The sequence below is a fragment of the Musca autumnalis genome, unplaced genomic scaffold (assembly GCF_047663935.1).
Source record: "Musca autumnalis isolate F117 unplaced genomic scaffold, ASM4766393v1 scaffold_2, whole genome shotgun sequence".
Taxonomy (NCBI): Eukaryota; Metazoa; Arthropoda; class Insecta; order Diptera; family Muscidae; genus Musca; species Musca autumnalis.
In genome coordinates, this window is record NW_027411755.1 from 213,273,466 (window position 1) to 213,290,481 (window position 17,016).

Below are 17,016 nucleotides of genomic sequence, written 5' to 3' on the forward strand. Positions count from 1 at the left end.
AAAAACTCATCAAAATATGCGGATTCAGAAAAAACAATGTTCATAGATGAGAAAACTCAACAAACAAAAAAATCGCAGTAGGGATATTCAAATAATTGCGGTCAAAGTTCACATTTTTATGTTTATTTCAGGTACTGAGGATCTTGCTTGGAAACGGCTAGTGCGATAGAAATAGGACTAAAGAAAATGTTATAGCAGTGAAAATTCTCTACTAGATTTTACCATTTTTGAGATATAGTAGTTCAAATTGGGACAATGCACTGACTGTATCGCCTCCTTATAAATAAATGTCATGTACTAACTTTAATTGAAAGCCGCTTACACCTGTAATATTTTAAGGGATTCTGAAACAGTAATGTTCATAGATGAGAAAAATCCAAAACCAAGAAAAAATCGCTAGACTGATTTTCAAAATAAATCACGGTCAAAGTTCACATTTTTAGGTTTATTTCAGGTTTTCAGGATTTTGCTTGGAAACGGCAAGCGCTACCGAATTCGAATTCGGTGCTGATGGGCTCAATATGTATGTACATATGGTTCACATTGTTCTGATTTACAAGATACATAATTCAATTGGAAAAATCAATTAGAAGAGAAACATTTAAAGAACAATAATTACAAAATTAAAAAAAAAACTAATTTCAAAATAAAATAAAAAAAACTAATTTCAATAAAAAAAATAAAAAAAAACTAATTTATAAAGAAAAAATAAATTTATAAAAAATATAAACAGAGTTTTGAATAAAAGTAAATTTTTCTTGCTTAAAGAAGATTATTTTGAAATGAATGAATTGGTTCATATTTTGCAAAAGAAGATAGACATATATCCCATGTTGCTTTATGAATTAGGTTCATACAATGTAAAAATTTGAACATTGGAAACAATTTTTGAACATATTAAAAAATTTAATGAATTTGTTTTTTCTGTGAAATAGGACTAAAAAAATGTTGTAGAGGTTTTTGACTGCTACAACATTTTCTTTAAGGTTAGGCGCACCGTGCCTCTTTATTGTACATTCTAATACTGACTTATTCACTTTGAACTTTATATGAATTTTATGTAATATAGTACCACAAATTCTAATGATGTGGTGAACAGAAGAAAAGTAGTCCAAGAAAATGGGACCAAAGAAACATTACAAATTGAGGAGAGGGACAAAATGTGTGTGGCGAGTAACATATTCGACTCTTCAATTATATTATTGTTCGTCATTCAAATATGAACATCATAGTTCCGGGAGGAGCGAACATATGTATATTGCACCCCTTCTATCCAATCTATTTTAAGTTAGCACTCCCTTCGACTCACCAATGCATCACATACATTTGTTGTGTAATTGTTTTCTAGTTTAAACAAAAATGTAATTAAAATACAATTAATTATATAACAAAACGTTGTACAGGTTAAGCTGTCAGACAAGAACACACACATGTCCTGTATATACACACATACATATGCACGTAGGTGCAATGTCTAAAATGATGACCAGGACATTGAAATTAATTACGCGCACACACACACACAATTAATGGCATTAATTATTAAAAAAAAATGGATGAAAGGAGATCTGGAGAAAGAGTGACCGATAAACAAAATAAACAAAAACATTAACGGCTAACCACAATAACCGAAAATGACGACAGGCTAACCGCCTGTCATGCAACAACAATCGACAGGATTCATTATTTAGAAATGTAATGAAACGTGTAAAAAGGTAAACAACTAGAGCCCCAAACCGCTTCGTTCTCATTGTACTTTAGCTATTGGAACTGTAAATAAATACACCCCATTTACACTCATATGCAAATACATGGGACATACATTTGTGAGTGTGTGTATGCATCCACTTATGTACATTGTACACAAGGGTTATTACTTATTTACAACCTCATATCCCTATAGCATAGCGTGAAGAGTTTATACATATGATAAAAAAATCTTAATTATAAGGTGATACGGTGAAAAACATCACGCACAATATGATTTTAAAATTTGAATTTATCAGAATTATGAGAAATTTTTTGAAGTGACTGTAAGCAGATATATAATTGAAATTAAACTTAAGAGCCTCATGAGATAACCAAACTGACACAACATAAAAATTACGTACCATAAAAATAACGTAAATGCTTCTTTGAAAGATATAATTAAAAAAAATTAATATTTTTTCAAATCGGTTTGTGCGGTTTGTGACTTTTCTCAATGTTTGAATGGAAAAAACGTTATTTTAGTTATTAGTAGGGTTAAGTTTATTCATTCGCGCAAGGGGAAATAATTTTTGAGAATTTTTTTTTATTTCATAAATTTTTTCAAAAAAAAATTGTTTTTTTTTAATCGATTTGTGCGTGAATTTTTTTATATTTCTATGGAATAAAAGTTATGTTAGTGATTAATAGGCAAAAGTTCATTAATCCGTGCTTCAGGAAATAATTTTTGAGAAAAAATGTCGAAAACTTATAACCCTATTGTACACACGCATTCCACTTTATATAAACTTTATAGAGGAGTATCCTTTGGCTGCAATATTGTGCTGAAGTTGGCTATGCCTACGCATTGGAGGACGGATTGTTTGCATAGTACGCCCCCCGCCCAAGTCTATGATAAAGCTGAAGAATTAAGTGCTTAATGATGGGTAAAGTGTAACGGAATATTTAATAAGCAAGTAAGGTGACGTTGAAGGGCATTATTCATCTAAATTAAGTTAAGTGCTGTGTTAACGCACAACATGTTTTAACTGAAGAGACCACATACGCCAATCATTTGCAGCAGTTTGATTTGTATAAAAGATTTGCAGAAAAAATATGGTAAACATTTGGGATTTCTTATAGAAACCAAAATACTAGGAAATTATTGGTTGAACGGTCGACATGAAAAATGCGAAAATCCCCAAGGGAAGTACAGGTATATTCTATTTTTAGCTCAAAACAAGTAAAAAAAGTCTATAGTCGGACGGAGCCGACCATGGGATACCCTATACCACTATGCTTGGACAACATGGTACAAATACACAGGTAGCCGCATCAGCAATTGTTGGTAACATAAGATGACAAAATTTTACTTCAATTAAATGCAATTGACACATTATGTTACCATCAGCTGGCTTGATAATGCTACCTGTATTATTGTACCATGCTGGACGATCGCTCTCCACGGAACTTCTTTTCAATGATTGTGAAAATTGTATTATCAAATATCAGAGATGTAATGTATAATACTTATGACCAAAACCAAAAAGTTATCTAGCATGACAAAGACATTTTTGTAGCAGGAAAGGAAAATTTAATTCACACAAACTAAAATGTAATGAAACCCACTTATTTAGTACTACTACTTCCGTAGTTTAACCGCTACGTTATTGAAATTTTTACCAATTTCACACAAAAGTTTCAGTCCATTTAACCCGCTAAGTATTATCTGATCTTCACGTTGGTTTATACGATTCTTCTTCATCATAAACTCAAACTGTGTTTAAAATTTTGCGGGTTATTATTTTGACCTACAGAACCGCTACAAAATTGGTTAAAATTTTGTTTTTGGTCCATTTCATCCCCTGAACATTTCACGATCATCACCAAAAACGAATCATTTCTATTCTGGCCCGAACCCAACCTCCTTAAAAAATTCGTTACAATCGGTCCATAATTGCGGCCTTAAGCTTGTTTACAATTTTCAATGGACGGACACACATCGCTAAATCGCTTTATCTCGTCGAGATATGAATTTCGGCATACCAAATAAGGGGTATGGGACGAATATTTCGTGGTGTTACATGAATTTTTACCAAAACAAACTTATAATACCCTTTTCCACATTGTGGTATAGGGTATAATAATACCCTTTTCCACATTGTGGTATAGGGTATAAATATCAAACATAGCACAACACCACCAACAGCGAAGTTGTTCATAGCAAATTCACAACAACTTTGAATTGGAATTGTCTTTAAGAAACTGTACTTACAATGAACAATGTTAAGGTAATACTAGAGCATGTACCAGACCAAAGAGCTCATTTACAATATGAATCGGCGTGCATTCATTGCTATGAGAGAAGTCTCCCGTGTCCCTTCGGGATCGTATGGAAAAATATGTATGTATGTATGCCTATGTTTGAGCAGAAGGTATACTAAAAGAAGTAGTAGCTGTGCTGACGGAGATATATCCTCAGCCTCGGGCCTAAAGAAAATAAGTACACTCAATTATTATGCTGTATGTAAAATATCTTGATTTTGTATTACAAGTTTGGGCTATATTGCAGGAAGTATGGACTTACTCCGGAAAAAATTTTACCGTTGTAATAGGCACAGTGAAAACAACATTCTGCAAAAATTTTCAAATAGATCCGAGATGAGTGCTCAAACTGGACATTTCCTAAATTTTGTGTGACAGGTACCCGAATGACGGGACCGATAGAGTCCATATTTCAACCTGATACATTACTGGATGAAATAATACAATGTGCAAAGTTTGGACCAATCAGTTGGTGCCGTCAGGGTTTCTTGGAGCTCTTAGGTCATTATCTTAGGAAGTACGGACTTGCTCCCGAAAAAATTATACCGTCGAAGAGAGGGCCACAAAGACATCCTGACGGAAAATGTTTCAAAGCGTTGCGAGTGGAGCTCTTAAATTTAAATTTTTCTGAATTTTGTATGTGAAATACCCGAAGGAGTGGACCGATATTGTCCATATTCGAACCCGACTTATGTGTGGAAGTAATATTACCATATGCAAAGTTATAACCAGTTCGGCTACTCCCTTCGAGAGTTATCGTGCGCACCATCTTAGCGAACATTTTTTAACTTTTGTGGGGGAGGAACGGTAAGGAGTGGGCCTGTATGGCCTACCTTCGAACTTAAACTAAGTTTGGACAAAATATTACGATACCCAAAATTTGTTATAGTGCGTAATAAGGCAGGCGGACGGTCATGGTAAATCAGTTCCAAATTGTCTGAAACGGATTTTGTCAAAACCTACTTTGGGACCAAAATCTCTTTAGCGTAAAGGCTGAGGGTATAATTTTAATTTAACTTAAAAGAAAAAAATACTATAGAAGCAATAACCTCATTGTCTTCCTACAATACCAGAAGGGCTTAGTATAGGAGACAACCCCTGACTTGCATATTTCTATAGAAATAGTCTCTTCCCCTAGAAGACCTCCTTCAGAAGACTAAACTGCCATTCTTCAGAAGGTAATCCTAGTAAAGACCAAATGACTAAGTCTACCCGTGCAAGACCAATAAATAGGTATAATAATCTAAAAAGTCAAATTCGTCCCACTAGAACGCCAATTTGTCTTCCATAGAAAACCAAATGGTCGTCCTATAGAAGAACATATTCAGAAGACCAATTGGTAATACCAGTAATTGCTATGTATTACAAATAATTGCTATGGTATTGCTATGGAGTACATAGTGTGTATAGACCAAATGCTCTTCTTCGAGAAGATCAAATGCTGTTCCTTTAGAACACAAAATTGTCTACCTATAGTAGACCAAATGGCTTTTTATACCCTCAGCCTTTAGGCTAAAGAGGGTATTTACACTTTGATACGACCAAAAATGTGCCTCATCGAAATAATGGTTTTAGACCCCAAGTATGTTTGTACGATATCCGTTTCAGACAATTTTGAGTAGATCTAGCAATGTCCGTCCGTCTGTCTGTCTGTCTGTCCGTCTGTCTGACTGTCTGGCTGGCTGGTGCGCACGATAACTCTCGAACGGATCAATCGATTCGGTTCAAATTTTGGGTATCGAAATATTTTGTCCAGATTCGATTTAAGTTCGAAGATGGGCCATAAAGGTCCACTCCTTCAGGTACCTCCCCCACAAATGTTCAAAAATTGTCGCAAAACTTGTGCGCACGATAACTCTCGAAGGGAATAACCGATTTGGTCCATACTTTGCACATCGTGTAATTTCTACCAAACTTAGATGAAGTTCCAATATGGACTCAATCGGTCCACTCCTTCGGTTACCTCCCACACAAAATTTCGGAAAAGTTTAGTTTAGGACCTGGTCTCGAATCGCTTTGATTTTTGTTTACGCAAGTTGTATTCGCTGTCCTCTATACGACGCTGTAAGTTCCATTAGGGGCAAGTCCATACTTCCTGAGGAAATGGCCTGAAAGTTACAAAAAACCCTATGACACCGTGTGTAGTGGTTGGAGCTCAAGATAACTCTCGAACGGATCTGCCGATTCGGTCCAAAATTTGGCTTTCGTAATATTTTGTCCAAACTTAGTTCAAGTTCAAAGATGGATTATATCGGTCCACTCCTTCCGGTACCTCCCCCACAAATGTTCGAAAATGTTCGGAAAATTTGGGCGTACGATAACTCTTGAAGGAAGTAACCGATTTGGTCCATACTTTGCACATTATGAAATTTCTACCAGACTTAGATGAAGTTCCAATATGGACTCAATCGGTAAACTCCTTCGAGTACCTCCCACACAAAATTTCGGAAAAGTTCAGTTTAGGATCTGCTCTCGTATCGCCTTGGTTTTTGTTGTAACATCTTGTATTCACTGTCCCCTATACGAAGGTACAAATTTCCTCAGGGGCAAGTCCATACTTCCTGAAATAATAGCCTGAAAGTTGAAAAACAAACCCTATGACACCACGTTTATGGGTGGAAGCGCAAGATAATTCTCGAACGGAAATGCCGTTTCGGTCCAAAATTTGGCTTTCGTAATATTTTGTCCAAACTTAGTGCAAGTTAAAAGGTGGATTATATCGGTCCACTCCTTCCGGTACCTCCCCCACAAAAGTTCAAAAATATTCGGAAAAATTGTGCGCACGATAACTCTTGATGGGAGTGACCGATTTGGTCCATACTTTACACATTCTCATAATATCTACCAGATATAGATCAGGTTCGAATATGGACTATATTTGTCCTCTCCATCCCTCCCACACAAAATTTTGGATAAGTTCACTTTAAGACCTGCTATTGAATCACTTTGATTTTTGTTGAAGCAACTTACATTCGCTGCCTCAATTACGATGGTAAAGGGGCAAGTCCATACTTCTTGAGAAAACAGCCCGAAGGGTGTAAAAACCCCCTATGGCACCCCCATGGTCTATGTCGGTCCATTCCTTTAAGTACCTTTTCCGCAAACATTTTGAACTTCAATCCTAATCAACATTTTTGTCGGTTCATACGACCAAAATTTTGAAACCCCCTAAATACAAACGTTTTTTGTGAAAAAAGTGTTTCAATTTGCACAGGCTGAGGGTATATCTCTGTCGGCAAAGCCGACTGATACTTTTTTACTTGTTTTTTATAAAATACGAAATTTTCTACCACACGTTCTTCATAAAGAATCCCAAGTGGTCATCCTGCAGTAAACCAGATTACCATCCTATTAAGGACCGATTAGTATTCGTATAGAAGACCAATAGATCTTCCTATGGAAGAATATCTAATGGTTTTCCTATCGAATAACAAACTGTCGTCCAGAAGATCAAATAATATTCGTATCGAAGAAAAATAGGGAAGGGATTGTTATTGAAAAGCAAAAGGGATTGATATAGAAGACAACTAGATTTTCTTGGAGAAGACCCGAAGGATTGCTTAGAGATCATCATTAGCCCGATTGGGGGGTTATGGTCACTTGCAAATTGAAAATAATACGGATTTATCCAACCTTCCATTTTTTCGTTAAAATCAAATTTTTTTAAATTCCTTTTCGCTTAAGGACAAGATTATTATTATTCTTAATAACCCCACAAAAATATATGCTGGTCGATTTATTTGTTTTCGAGCGACAGTGGACACCGCTATGCCAGAAAACTATGTAAGATTTTTCAATAAAAAAATCCTAAGGTAGCTCAAGGTTTGACCTTTCAGCAAAAAATGCATGACCAATTATTTTTTTGGGCTCACTAAGTGACCATAACTCCTTAAAGAAGGCCAGAATAGCAAAATAAAGGAGGCCGGAGGATCCTCTTTCCAGAGAGAATCTGAAGACTTTGAAGAGAGGACCGGGTGACTTTTGCAGAAGGTCACAAGAAATCGTATTATGTCTACATAAATAAGTCAATAATATCTTCTTATAAGAGACCGGCATTTATTTTTATAGAAGACCCGCAGGGTATCTTTTAGAAGATCTTTAAATGATTAAATTTGTATATCCTTCACCAGAATCCTTAAAACCGTGTTACAGTCATGGCCCAAAAAATTACAAAATTGTTTTTTTAACGCCTACTCCCTAATTTTTTTCCATTTGATCCAAAAAACTTATATGAAATTTTATGGCGATCGGTTAACGTTGACCCGTGCCCACAGAGGGATCTTTGTTTCCATAGTAATTTTTATGGGACCAATAGTCAATTGTCATGAAAATGCTCTAAAGGCCGCATTTATGGTCCAATCGATAAAAAACTTTACCAATTCATGGCTGTGTTTAAAAAACGAATCCTGCAGAAATTTGAATTTTTTTGGGCCGCCCTAGAGTACAACCTTCAAAACACGTAACATTTGGAGATGCCTTGGGTATATACCAAAATATGAACCTATGTATATTGAATATTTTCTTCGTGCAGCTTTTCTACCCACTGAGAATCCAAAATACCAAGCTATCGTTGTAGCCTCCAATCTGAGAATCCGCAATGCCTCTTCTATGTGGCCTATTGTTAAATGTGCATCTATACCCACAATTCTCTGTAGACAGCCATTTCGGTAGGAGAATGTGGCTAAAACCTTGAAAATTCCGAAAATCGGACGGCACCGTTCGTGGATCCTGTACCGACACATTTCTGGGAGATAGTTTTGTAGCCTCAGAGAAGAAAAACTACGAAATCACAGACATTTCGGTAAGAAATGTGACTAAAACCTATATCAAAACTTGGACCCTATACCGAAAAATTTCTGGAAGATAGTTTTTGGAAAAATACCAAGGCTGTAACCACTTTGTAAGTAGTCGTGCGGTCTAGGCACTACAGTTCGCTCCTTAAAAACTTCTACTTCGTAATGGGGGCAGCGAATACAAGCGGACTTTTTCAGAAGTTTTGTATGGGAGGTAGCCGAAGGATTGGACTGATATAGTCCATATTGGAACCTGATCTATGCCTTGTATTAATATCAAGATGTGTAAAGTATGGACCAAATCGGGTTCCGCCTTCGAAAGTTATCGTGGGCACCTTTTTGCGGAAAAAATTTTAACTTTGTGGTAGATGTTTTCGCAGGAGTGCAGCGATATGGCCCATCTTCGAACTTAAACTAAGTTTAGACAAAGAACAAGTACCAAAGTATCAGTCGGCTTTGCCGACAGAGATATACCCTCAGCCTGTGTATATTGAAACAATTTTTTTTCCAAAATACGTATGTATTTAGGGGGTTTTAAAAATTTTTAACTTTGAACTGACAAATATGTTGATTAGGATTAAAGATCAAATTTTTGCGGAGGAGATACTAAAAGGAGTGGATCGACATTGACCGTTATTTTTTTATTTTTATATTTATTTTACACTCTTCGGGCTGTTTGCTCAAGAAGTATGGACTTACCCCTAAAAAACTTTTACCATCGTAATTGAGGCAGCGAATGCAAGTTGTTTCAACAAAAATCAAAGTGATTCGATATCAGGTCTTAAAGTGAACTTATCCGAAATTTTGTGTGAGAGGTACCGGATGGAGTGGACAAATATAGTCTATATTTGAACCTGATCTATATCTGGTAGATATATTAGGATGTGTAAAGTATAGACCAATTCGGCCACTCCCTTCAAGAGGTACCGTACGAACAGTTTTTCCGAACTTTTTTGCACTTTTGTGGGGGAGGTACCTGAAGGAGTGGACCGATATAGCTTATCTTCAAACTTAAACTATGTTTGGACAAAATATTACTAAGGCCAAATTTTGAACAGAATCGGCAGATCCGTTCGAGAGATATCTTACGCTCCAACCACTACACACGGTGTCATAGCGGTTTTCTGCACCTTTCAGGCTATTTTCTCAGGAAGTATTGACTTGCCCCTGATGAAATTTGTACCGTCGTATGGAGGGCAGTGAATACAAGTTGCTAAAACAAAAATCAAAGCGATTCGAGAGATGGTCCTAAACTGAACTGTTCCGAAATTTTGTGTGGGAGGTACCCGAAGGAGTGGACCGATTGAGTCCATATTGAAACCTTATTTAAGTCTGGTACACATTTCACGATGGGAAAAGTATGAATCAAATCGGTTACTCCCTTCAAGAGTTATCGTGTGCACAAATTTTCCGAACATTTTCGAACTCTTGTGGGGGAGGTACCGGAAGGAGTGGACCGATATAGCCCATCTTCGAACTTAAACTAAGTTTGGGTAAAATAGTACGAAAGCCGAAATTTGAACCGAATCGGTTCATCCGTTCGAGAGTTATCGTGCGCTCCAGCCAGCCAGATTGACAGACAGACGGACGGACATTGCTCAATCGACTCCAAATTGTCTGAAACAAATTTCGTCCAAACATACTTGGGGTCTAAAACCATTATTTCGATGAGGCACATTTTGCCCATATGAAAGTGTATATACCCTTCATAGCCTAAAGGCTGAGGGTATAATTACGAATGCCAAATTTTGGACCAAATCGGTTGATCCATTCGAGAATAATCGTGCGTACCATTTTAGTGACATTTTTCAATTTTGAGGAGGTATCGGAAGAAGTGGACCGACATTGCCCATCTTCGAACTTAAACTGAGTTTGGGCAAAATATCGGCTGATCCTTTCGACAGTCGCTCCTGCCACTACACATGGTGTCATAGGGGTTTTTACAGCGTTAGGGCAACTTTATCAGGAAACATGGACTTGTCCCTGAAAATTGTTGTACCGTTGTACGTTGTTTATTGAATTCCTCTTTAAATTTGTTATTGAATTTTAATTGTATAAAAATGAGCTTGTTAAAACAATACTACTATTTACCTGATAGTAACTGATCTATTTGATTAGGAATCCCATTTCCCTATAACAACTTACCACAAAACTGTGTTTCATAACATTTAAATAATCACATATTTAATTCAATACTAATAATATATATTCTTCTTTATCATCCTTCTCTCCTTACAGATGCATCATCCCATACAAATGAAGCCGGCTGATAGTGAAAATCGTAACGGTGAGTAAACACAAATTTGTATGTTTTTCAATCTTTCATAATCCATCTAGAAATTATATTCATACGAGCGAACATGTCTTTGGTAGTCGTAACAGACAAGACGCATAATGATTTCTCATCCGATCTCTTACTAAGGCCTATAGATTACCTGAAATTTTGTACGATGTTTATGCAGAATTGTGTTAAAAGCTTTTTCAGTTAAAGATGCAAAGCCTTCAAGGAGATTAATCCCAATAACAGTAACAATGGTTTTTTTCATTCACATGCAAGTTGTAGAAGTAATATCAGTTCTAGTTCGGACTTGGCTATAAAAGTAATGGAAGTTGAATTCATTGGTAGGAGGTTGCGTCGCTGACATTCGTTATTGGAAAAAATCAATATTACAAAGTTGCCAGGAAGATTGTAACTAGAATATAGTTACCGTATACGAGAATCAAGCAAAGCAATCGGAAAAAACCCTGTTAAAGGAAGCAGTCATGTTGTACACTTCTACAATGAATATACATGCATATGTATGTATGTTTTTATGTACGTGTATATGAGGATTTTGTAACAAAGTGTTTTTTGTAGACATTTGTAGGAGTGCATAAACTGCTGCTGCCTTTCGGAGTTGGCAATCATATTGGATGATTGCCTATCCTTTGATTACTTGCCCAGATCCCCATTACGGTTTTAGGCTGATGGATTTTTTCCTTTTTTTCTGTTTATCTTTTTGCTTGCTCATACTTACAATTACAATCTCATCGATTGCACACTACGCATCTTTGAAAGATTATTGCACTTGTAAAAATTGGTTGCTTGCCATTGCTGGGTGGGTTACGTCAGTGTTTATGCAAGGTCTGTCTGGTGGATATGTATGTATTAGGGTTATGACTTTTTTACAACCTCATATCCCTGTATCATAGCGTGATGAGTTTTGCCATAAGATTACATAAAATCTTAATTATAAGGTGATTCGGTGAAAAAACCTCACGCACAAAATGATCATAAAATTTGAATTTATCAAAATTATGGACAATTTATTGAAGTCACAGAAAACAGATATATAATTGAAAATAAACTTCAGAGCCACATGAGTTAATTAAAATGACATAAAATTTATTTCTCACTATTTTTCTTCAATTCTGAGAATCGTAAAAATTTCGTAAACGCTTTTATTCAAAAATATAATTTTTGAACAAAAAACAAAAAATTTAAAATTTTTTCAAAGTGACTTTTTTTAGCGACTTTTTTAATATGTATTTGAATGAAATAAACGTTATTATAGTTATTAGTAGGCTTATATTTATTCATACGTGCAACAAAAAATAATTTTTTGAAAAAATTTTTTTTTTTCATTTCATATATACACTCCACGTCAGTAGAATAGAACACCTACATTTTTGTTAATGTTATCTTATTTATCCCAAAACGAATGAATCTGCGTTTTTAGTCTTGTGGGGATTTAAAGTCTATGATGTTACGTATCAAACACAGAAAAAAATATGTTTCTAGCTCTTCGCGAAATGATTTTCTGATCAATTTTCCGATCGTACTATGAAAAATAGGCATTTATTTTTGGTCATCAGGATAGAACAGTCACTTTATTTTCGCGAATTTTTGAGATATTAACACCGACTTTTCTTTCAGTCGATAAAGTAAGGCTTTCTAATAATTTTTCACCAAAGAAAACATATAAATTATTTCGCGGACACCGAAATAACAGCGTTAAAGGGTTTAAATTGACAGATATTTGAAACATCTCGGAATATCAATAGGAGTCGAGTAGTTATGTCATATTTCTTCACAATAAGATAGACTATGACACAGACAACCTCGACGGATACAATCGAGTGCTTCGGATGCTGATAAGATGGAACATTTTAAAAATAATTATGAAAAACGTCAAAATTTCATATGAAACCCATCATGTTTTGTCCAATAAAATGGTTTTTCCGCGAACAAGTCCACCGTTTTTTTAAAATCGATTTGTGCCTGAACTTTTTTTATATTTCAATGGAATAAACGATAGCATAGTGATTAATAGGCAAAAGTTCATTCATCTCTGCTACAGGAAATCATTTTTAAGGAAAAATGTCAAAAAGTCATAACCCTAGTATGTATATGAAATAGGCGTCTATTTGTCTCTGTTTTTTAGAGTTGTGACAAATGAACTATCTGGAAATATCTACTTTAGCTGCGTAGCTCCTATGGCACATATAATTTGTATGAAAAACTACGTATACGTTTTATGTTATGACATTACTCATGCGTTTTGGAACTAGTACAGTGAACTAGGAACTACATTATCCAACTCTACTGTTTTCAGAACATCCATATGGATTTAAAAGATTGTCATGTGAAATGCAACAACAAATCGGAATGTATTGGTCGAAAAAGACCAATATGATTTTTAATTCCGTAATAGAAACCCATTGCAGAGTAATAAAAAATGCTGCCTTTGGAATTTAAAGTTGGTTATAAGTTTACAAAGTTATGGTAACAAACAAAATCGAGGATCGAGCTGTTCCATATCTGTTGGAAGTAAGCGGTCAGGTACCTACCCCACACAAGTTCAAAAATTTACGGAAAAATTGTGCTCATGATAACTCTTGAAGGGAGTAATCAAGTTGTTCCTTACTTTTCACATCGTGAAATTTCTCCCTGACATTGATGTGGTTCCAATATTGGATTCTTTTCGGGTACACCCCACACAAAGGTACACGTTTTTTCAGTGACAAGTCTATACTTCCTGATAAGCGTATGGTAACCCTCGAACGGATCAGCTGATTCGGGCCTTTTTAAATTGTTGTCCAAACTTAGTTTAACTTCGAAGATGAGCAATATTGGTCCACTCCGTTAGGTATCTCCGCACAAACGTTCAAAACTTGTCACGAAAATGGTGTAAACGATAACTGTGGAAAGCAGTAACCGATGTGGCCCATACTTTGCACATCGTAATGCTTCAACGAGACATAGATCAGGTTCGAATATGGACTATATGTGTCAATTTCTTCGGGTACCCCCCACGCAAAATTTCGGAGAAATGTTGTATACAAATGTACACGTTTTTCAGGGACAATCTAGTACTTCCTGAGAAAATAGACCGAAGACTGTAAAAAACCAATGGCACCATGTGTAGTGCCTTGAGTGCACGATAACTCTCGGACTAAATGTAGATAAATTCCTCAATACACCTAAAGTCGGGAAGTATGGTATTGTACGGGCTATACCAAAACATTGACCTATGCTGACAAATTATTGTTGAGAAGTTTTATATCCAGCTCAACTCCAAAGAGAAAATTAATAAAAGATGACAATTTTTGTTGGAGAAGTTTTGTAAACACTGGAAACCTCAAATGTCAAATAATAAGTAGTTCGGTCAAAGAATTTAGCTACAATTCTTAAAATACCGAAAATCGGGAGCGACCGTTATATAGGGGGTATACCAAAACATGGACCTATATATGTTGACAATGTTTGATGGAGAAATGTTAGGGCTAATAAGACCCGCAAATGTCTAATTACAGCTAGTTCGGTTAAATAATATGGCGGCACCTTCAAGACAGTTGCATTTCTTTTGAACAAATGTAAATTTTTTGTTACTCCGAGGTGTGTAAAAGTTTAAAAACTCGTGATAAAATTTCCACCTCGGAAATCCGGACATACTTCTCACTACTGGAAATGCCTGTTTTAGAATTCCTTGATTGATATTCTAATACAATCTTTCTGTATACCGAAGTTTTAAAGGGGGCGAAACATTTTAGTTGAATTTATTACTTTTTTTATACCCTCCACCATAGGATGGGGGTATATTAAGTTTGTCACTACGTTTGTAACTACTCGAAACAATCATTGTAGACCCCACAAACTATATATATTCTTGATCAGCGTGCAATTCTACATCGATATAGCCATGTCCGTCCGTCTGTGGAAATCACTCTAGCGTCCGAACGGATTGACGTAGCTGGATGAAATTTTGGGAAAATCTATTACATGTACGTAGGACTTTTGGTATTGAAAGCGGGCTATGTAGGTCCACGCTTTCGTGTAGCCCCCATACAAAATGACGCGTGACTCGTCGTCGTTTTAAGGAATTTTTAAGATATTTGTCCCATTTTACCACCGAATTGGTTGTAAATTGGTATTTTGTGTCTCCAGAGGCCAAAAAACATTCCTACCAAAGTTGGTTTATATAGGACCACGTTTTGGTATAGCCCTTATATAACGCCCCATATAAAGTACGCGTCATTTTAATATATTTTGAATGTATTAGTCCCATTTGACAACAGAATCGGTTGTAACTTTGTATTTTGTGTTTCCAGAGGCTAAGAAACATTTCCACCTTAAAATGTTTATATAGGTCCACGTTTTGATATAGCCCCCATAGAAAGATATTTCCCGATTTTCGGTATTTTGAAGGTTTTGGCCTCATTATCACACCGAGATGGCTGAAATTTGGTATTTAGTCTTCGTTGGGGTTAGAAAACTTTCCCCCAGAAATTTTTAGGTATAGGTCCACGCCATCATAAAGCCCCCATAGAACGGTACCTTCCGATGTTCGGTATTTTGAAGGTTGTGGCCACATTAATCTACCGAAATGGCTGAAATTTGTGGTGGACGGTATAAACAGTTCGGCCCGACCGAACTTAACGCTTTTCCTACTTGTTTTTTTTGTTTTTGTATGATTCTTATATAAGTCGGATTTGAATACAAGTGAAAGACTAAATTTATTCCAAACTCATGAAAAAACAAGTAAAAAAGCATTAAGTTCGGCCGGGCCGAACTTTTCATACCCTCCACCATAAAATATTCTGAACTAAAATGGAATAATTACTTTTCATTCCTGTCCCCAACTTTAAGTGGGTACGTTAAAATGTCAGATAATGTTTATGTACATTTATGCTTCATTCGGGAGGCCCTTTTTTATGGTGCCTATATCTAACTATGTATGTTGACAATTTTTGGTGGGCCAGAAATTGGGAGGTACTGTTATATAGAAGTTATAATAAAACATGGACCTATGTTGACAGTTTTTGATGGGAGCCTTTAATGTCAAATAACTCCTAATTCGGTTAAAAAATTTAGCTAGAATCTTCAAAATATCGAAAATCGGTACATAACGTGGGAACTTCAAATGTCATTAACAGCTAGTTCGGAGGTATCTGGGCTATACGAAAATATGAACTTAAATGAACCGTTATATGGGGGCTATACCAAAACGTGGACCTATGTCCACAAGTTTTGTCATATAAGTTTATTGACATTTAAGAACTTTAAATGTCAAATTATAGCTACATCGGTCTGAAAATGTAGCTACAAACGTTAAAACACCGCAAATCGGGGGTATCGTTATATGGGGGCTATACCAAAACGTGGACCTATGTCCACAAGTTTGGTTATGTAAGTTTATTGACACTTAAGAACCCTAAGTGTCAAAATATAGCTAAATCGGTCTGAAAATGTAGCTAAAACTGTCAAAATACCGTAAATCGGGGGGTACCGTTATATGGGAGCTATACCGAAACGTGGACCTATGTCCACAACTTTTGTTATATAAGTTTATTGACACTTAAGAACCCTAAATGTCAAATTATAGCTATATCGGTCTGAAAATGTAGCTAAAAACATCAAAACACCGTAAATCAGGGGGCACCGTTATATGGGGGCTATACCAAAACGGGGACCTACATATGTCCACAACTTTTCTTATATAAGTTTATTGATACTTAAGAACCCTAAATGTCAAGTTATAGCTAAATCGGTCTGAAAATGTAGCTAAAAACGTCAAAATACCGCAAATCGGGGGTACCGTTATATGGGGGCTATACCAAAACGTGGACCTATGTCCACAAGTTTGGTTATATAAGTTTATTGACACTTAAGAACCCTAGGTGTCAAAATATAGCTAAATCGGTCTGAAAATGTAGCTAAAACTGTCAAAAT

At 35.9% G+C, this 17,016-nt stretch overlaps 1 protein-coding gene across 14 annotated transcripts in view; it reads left to right on the forward strand.

The window, feature by feature from the left end:
- The window catches only part of LOC141395239 (CUGBP Elav-like family member 1-B), a 569,810-nt gene that overhangs the window by 191,744 nt on the left and 361,050 nt on the right, over positions 1–17,016 (forward strand). For all 14 annotated transcript variants that reach the window (XM_073970819.1, XM_073970825.1, XM_073970829.1 and 11 more), the window contains one exon: positions 11,043–11,091. In XM_073970819.1, the coding sequence (XP_073826920.1) occupies positions 11,043–11,091 (49 nt within the window). The remainder of the gene's footprint in view (positions 1–11,042; positions 11,092–17,016) is intronic.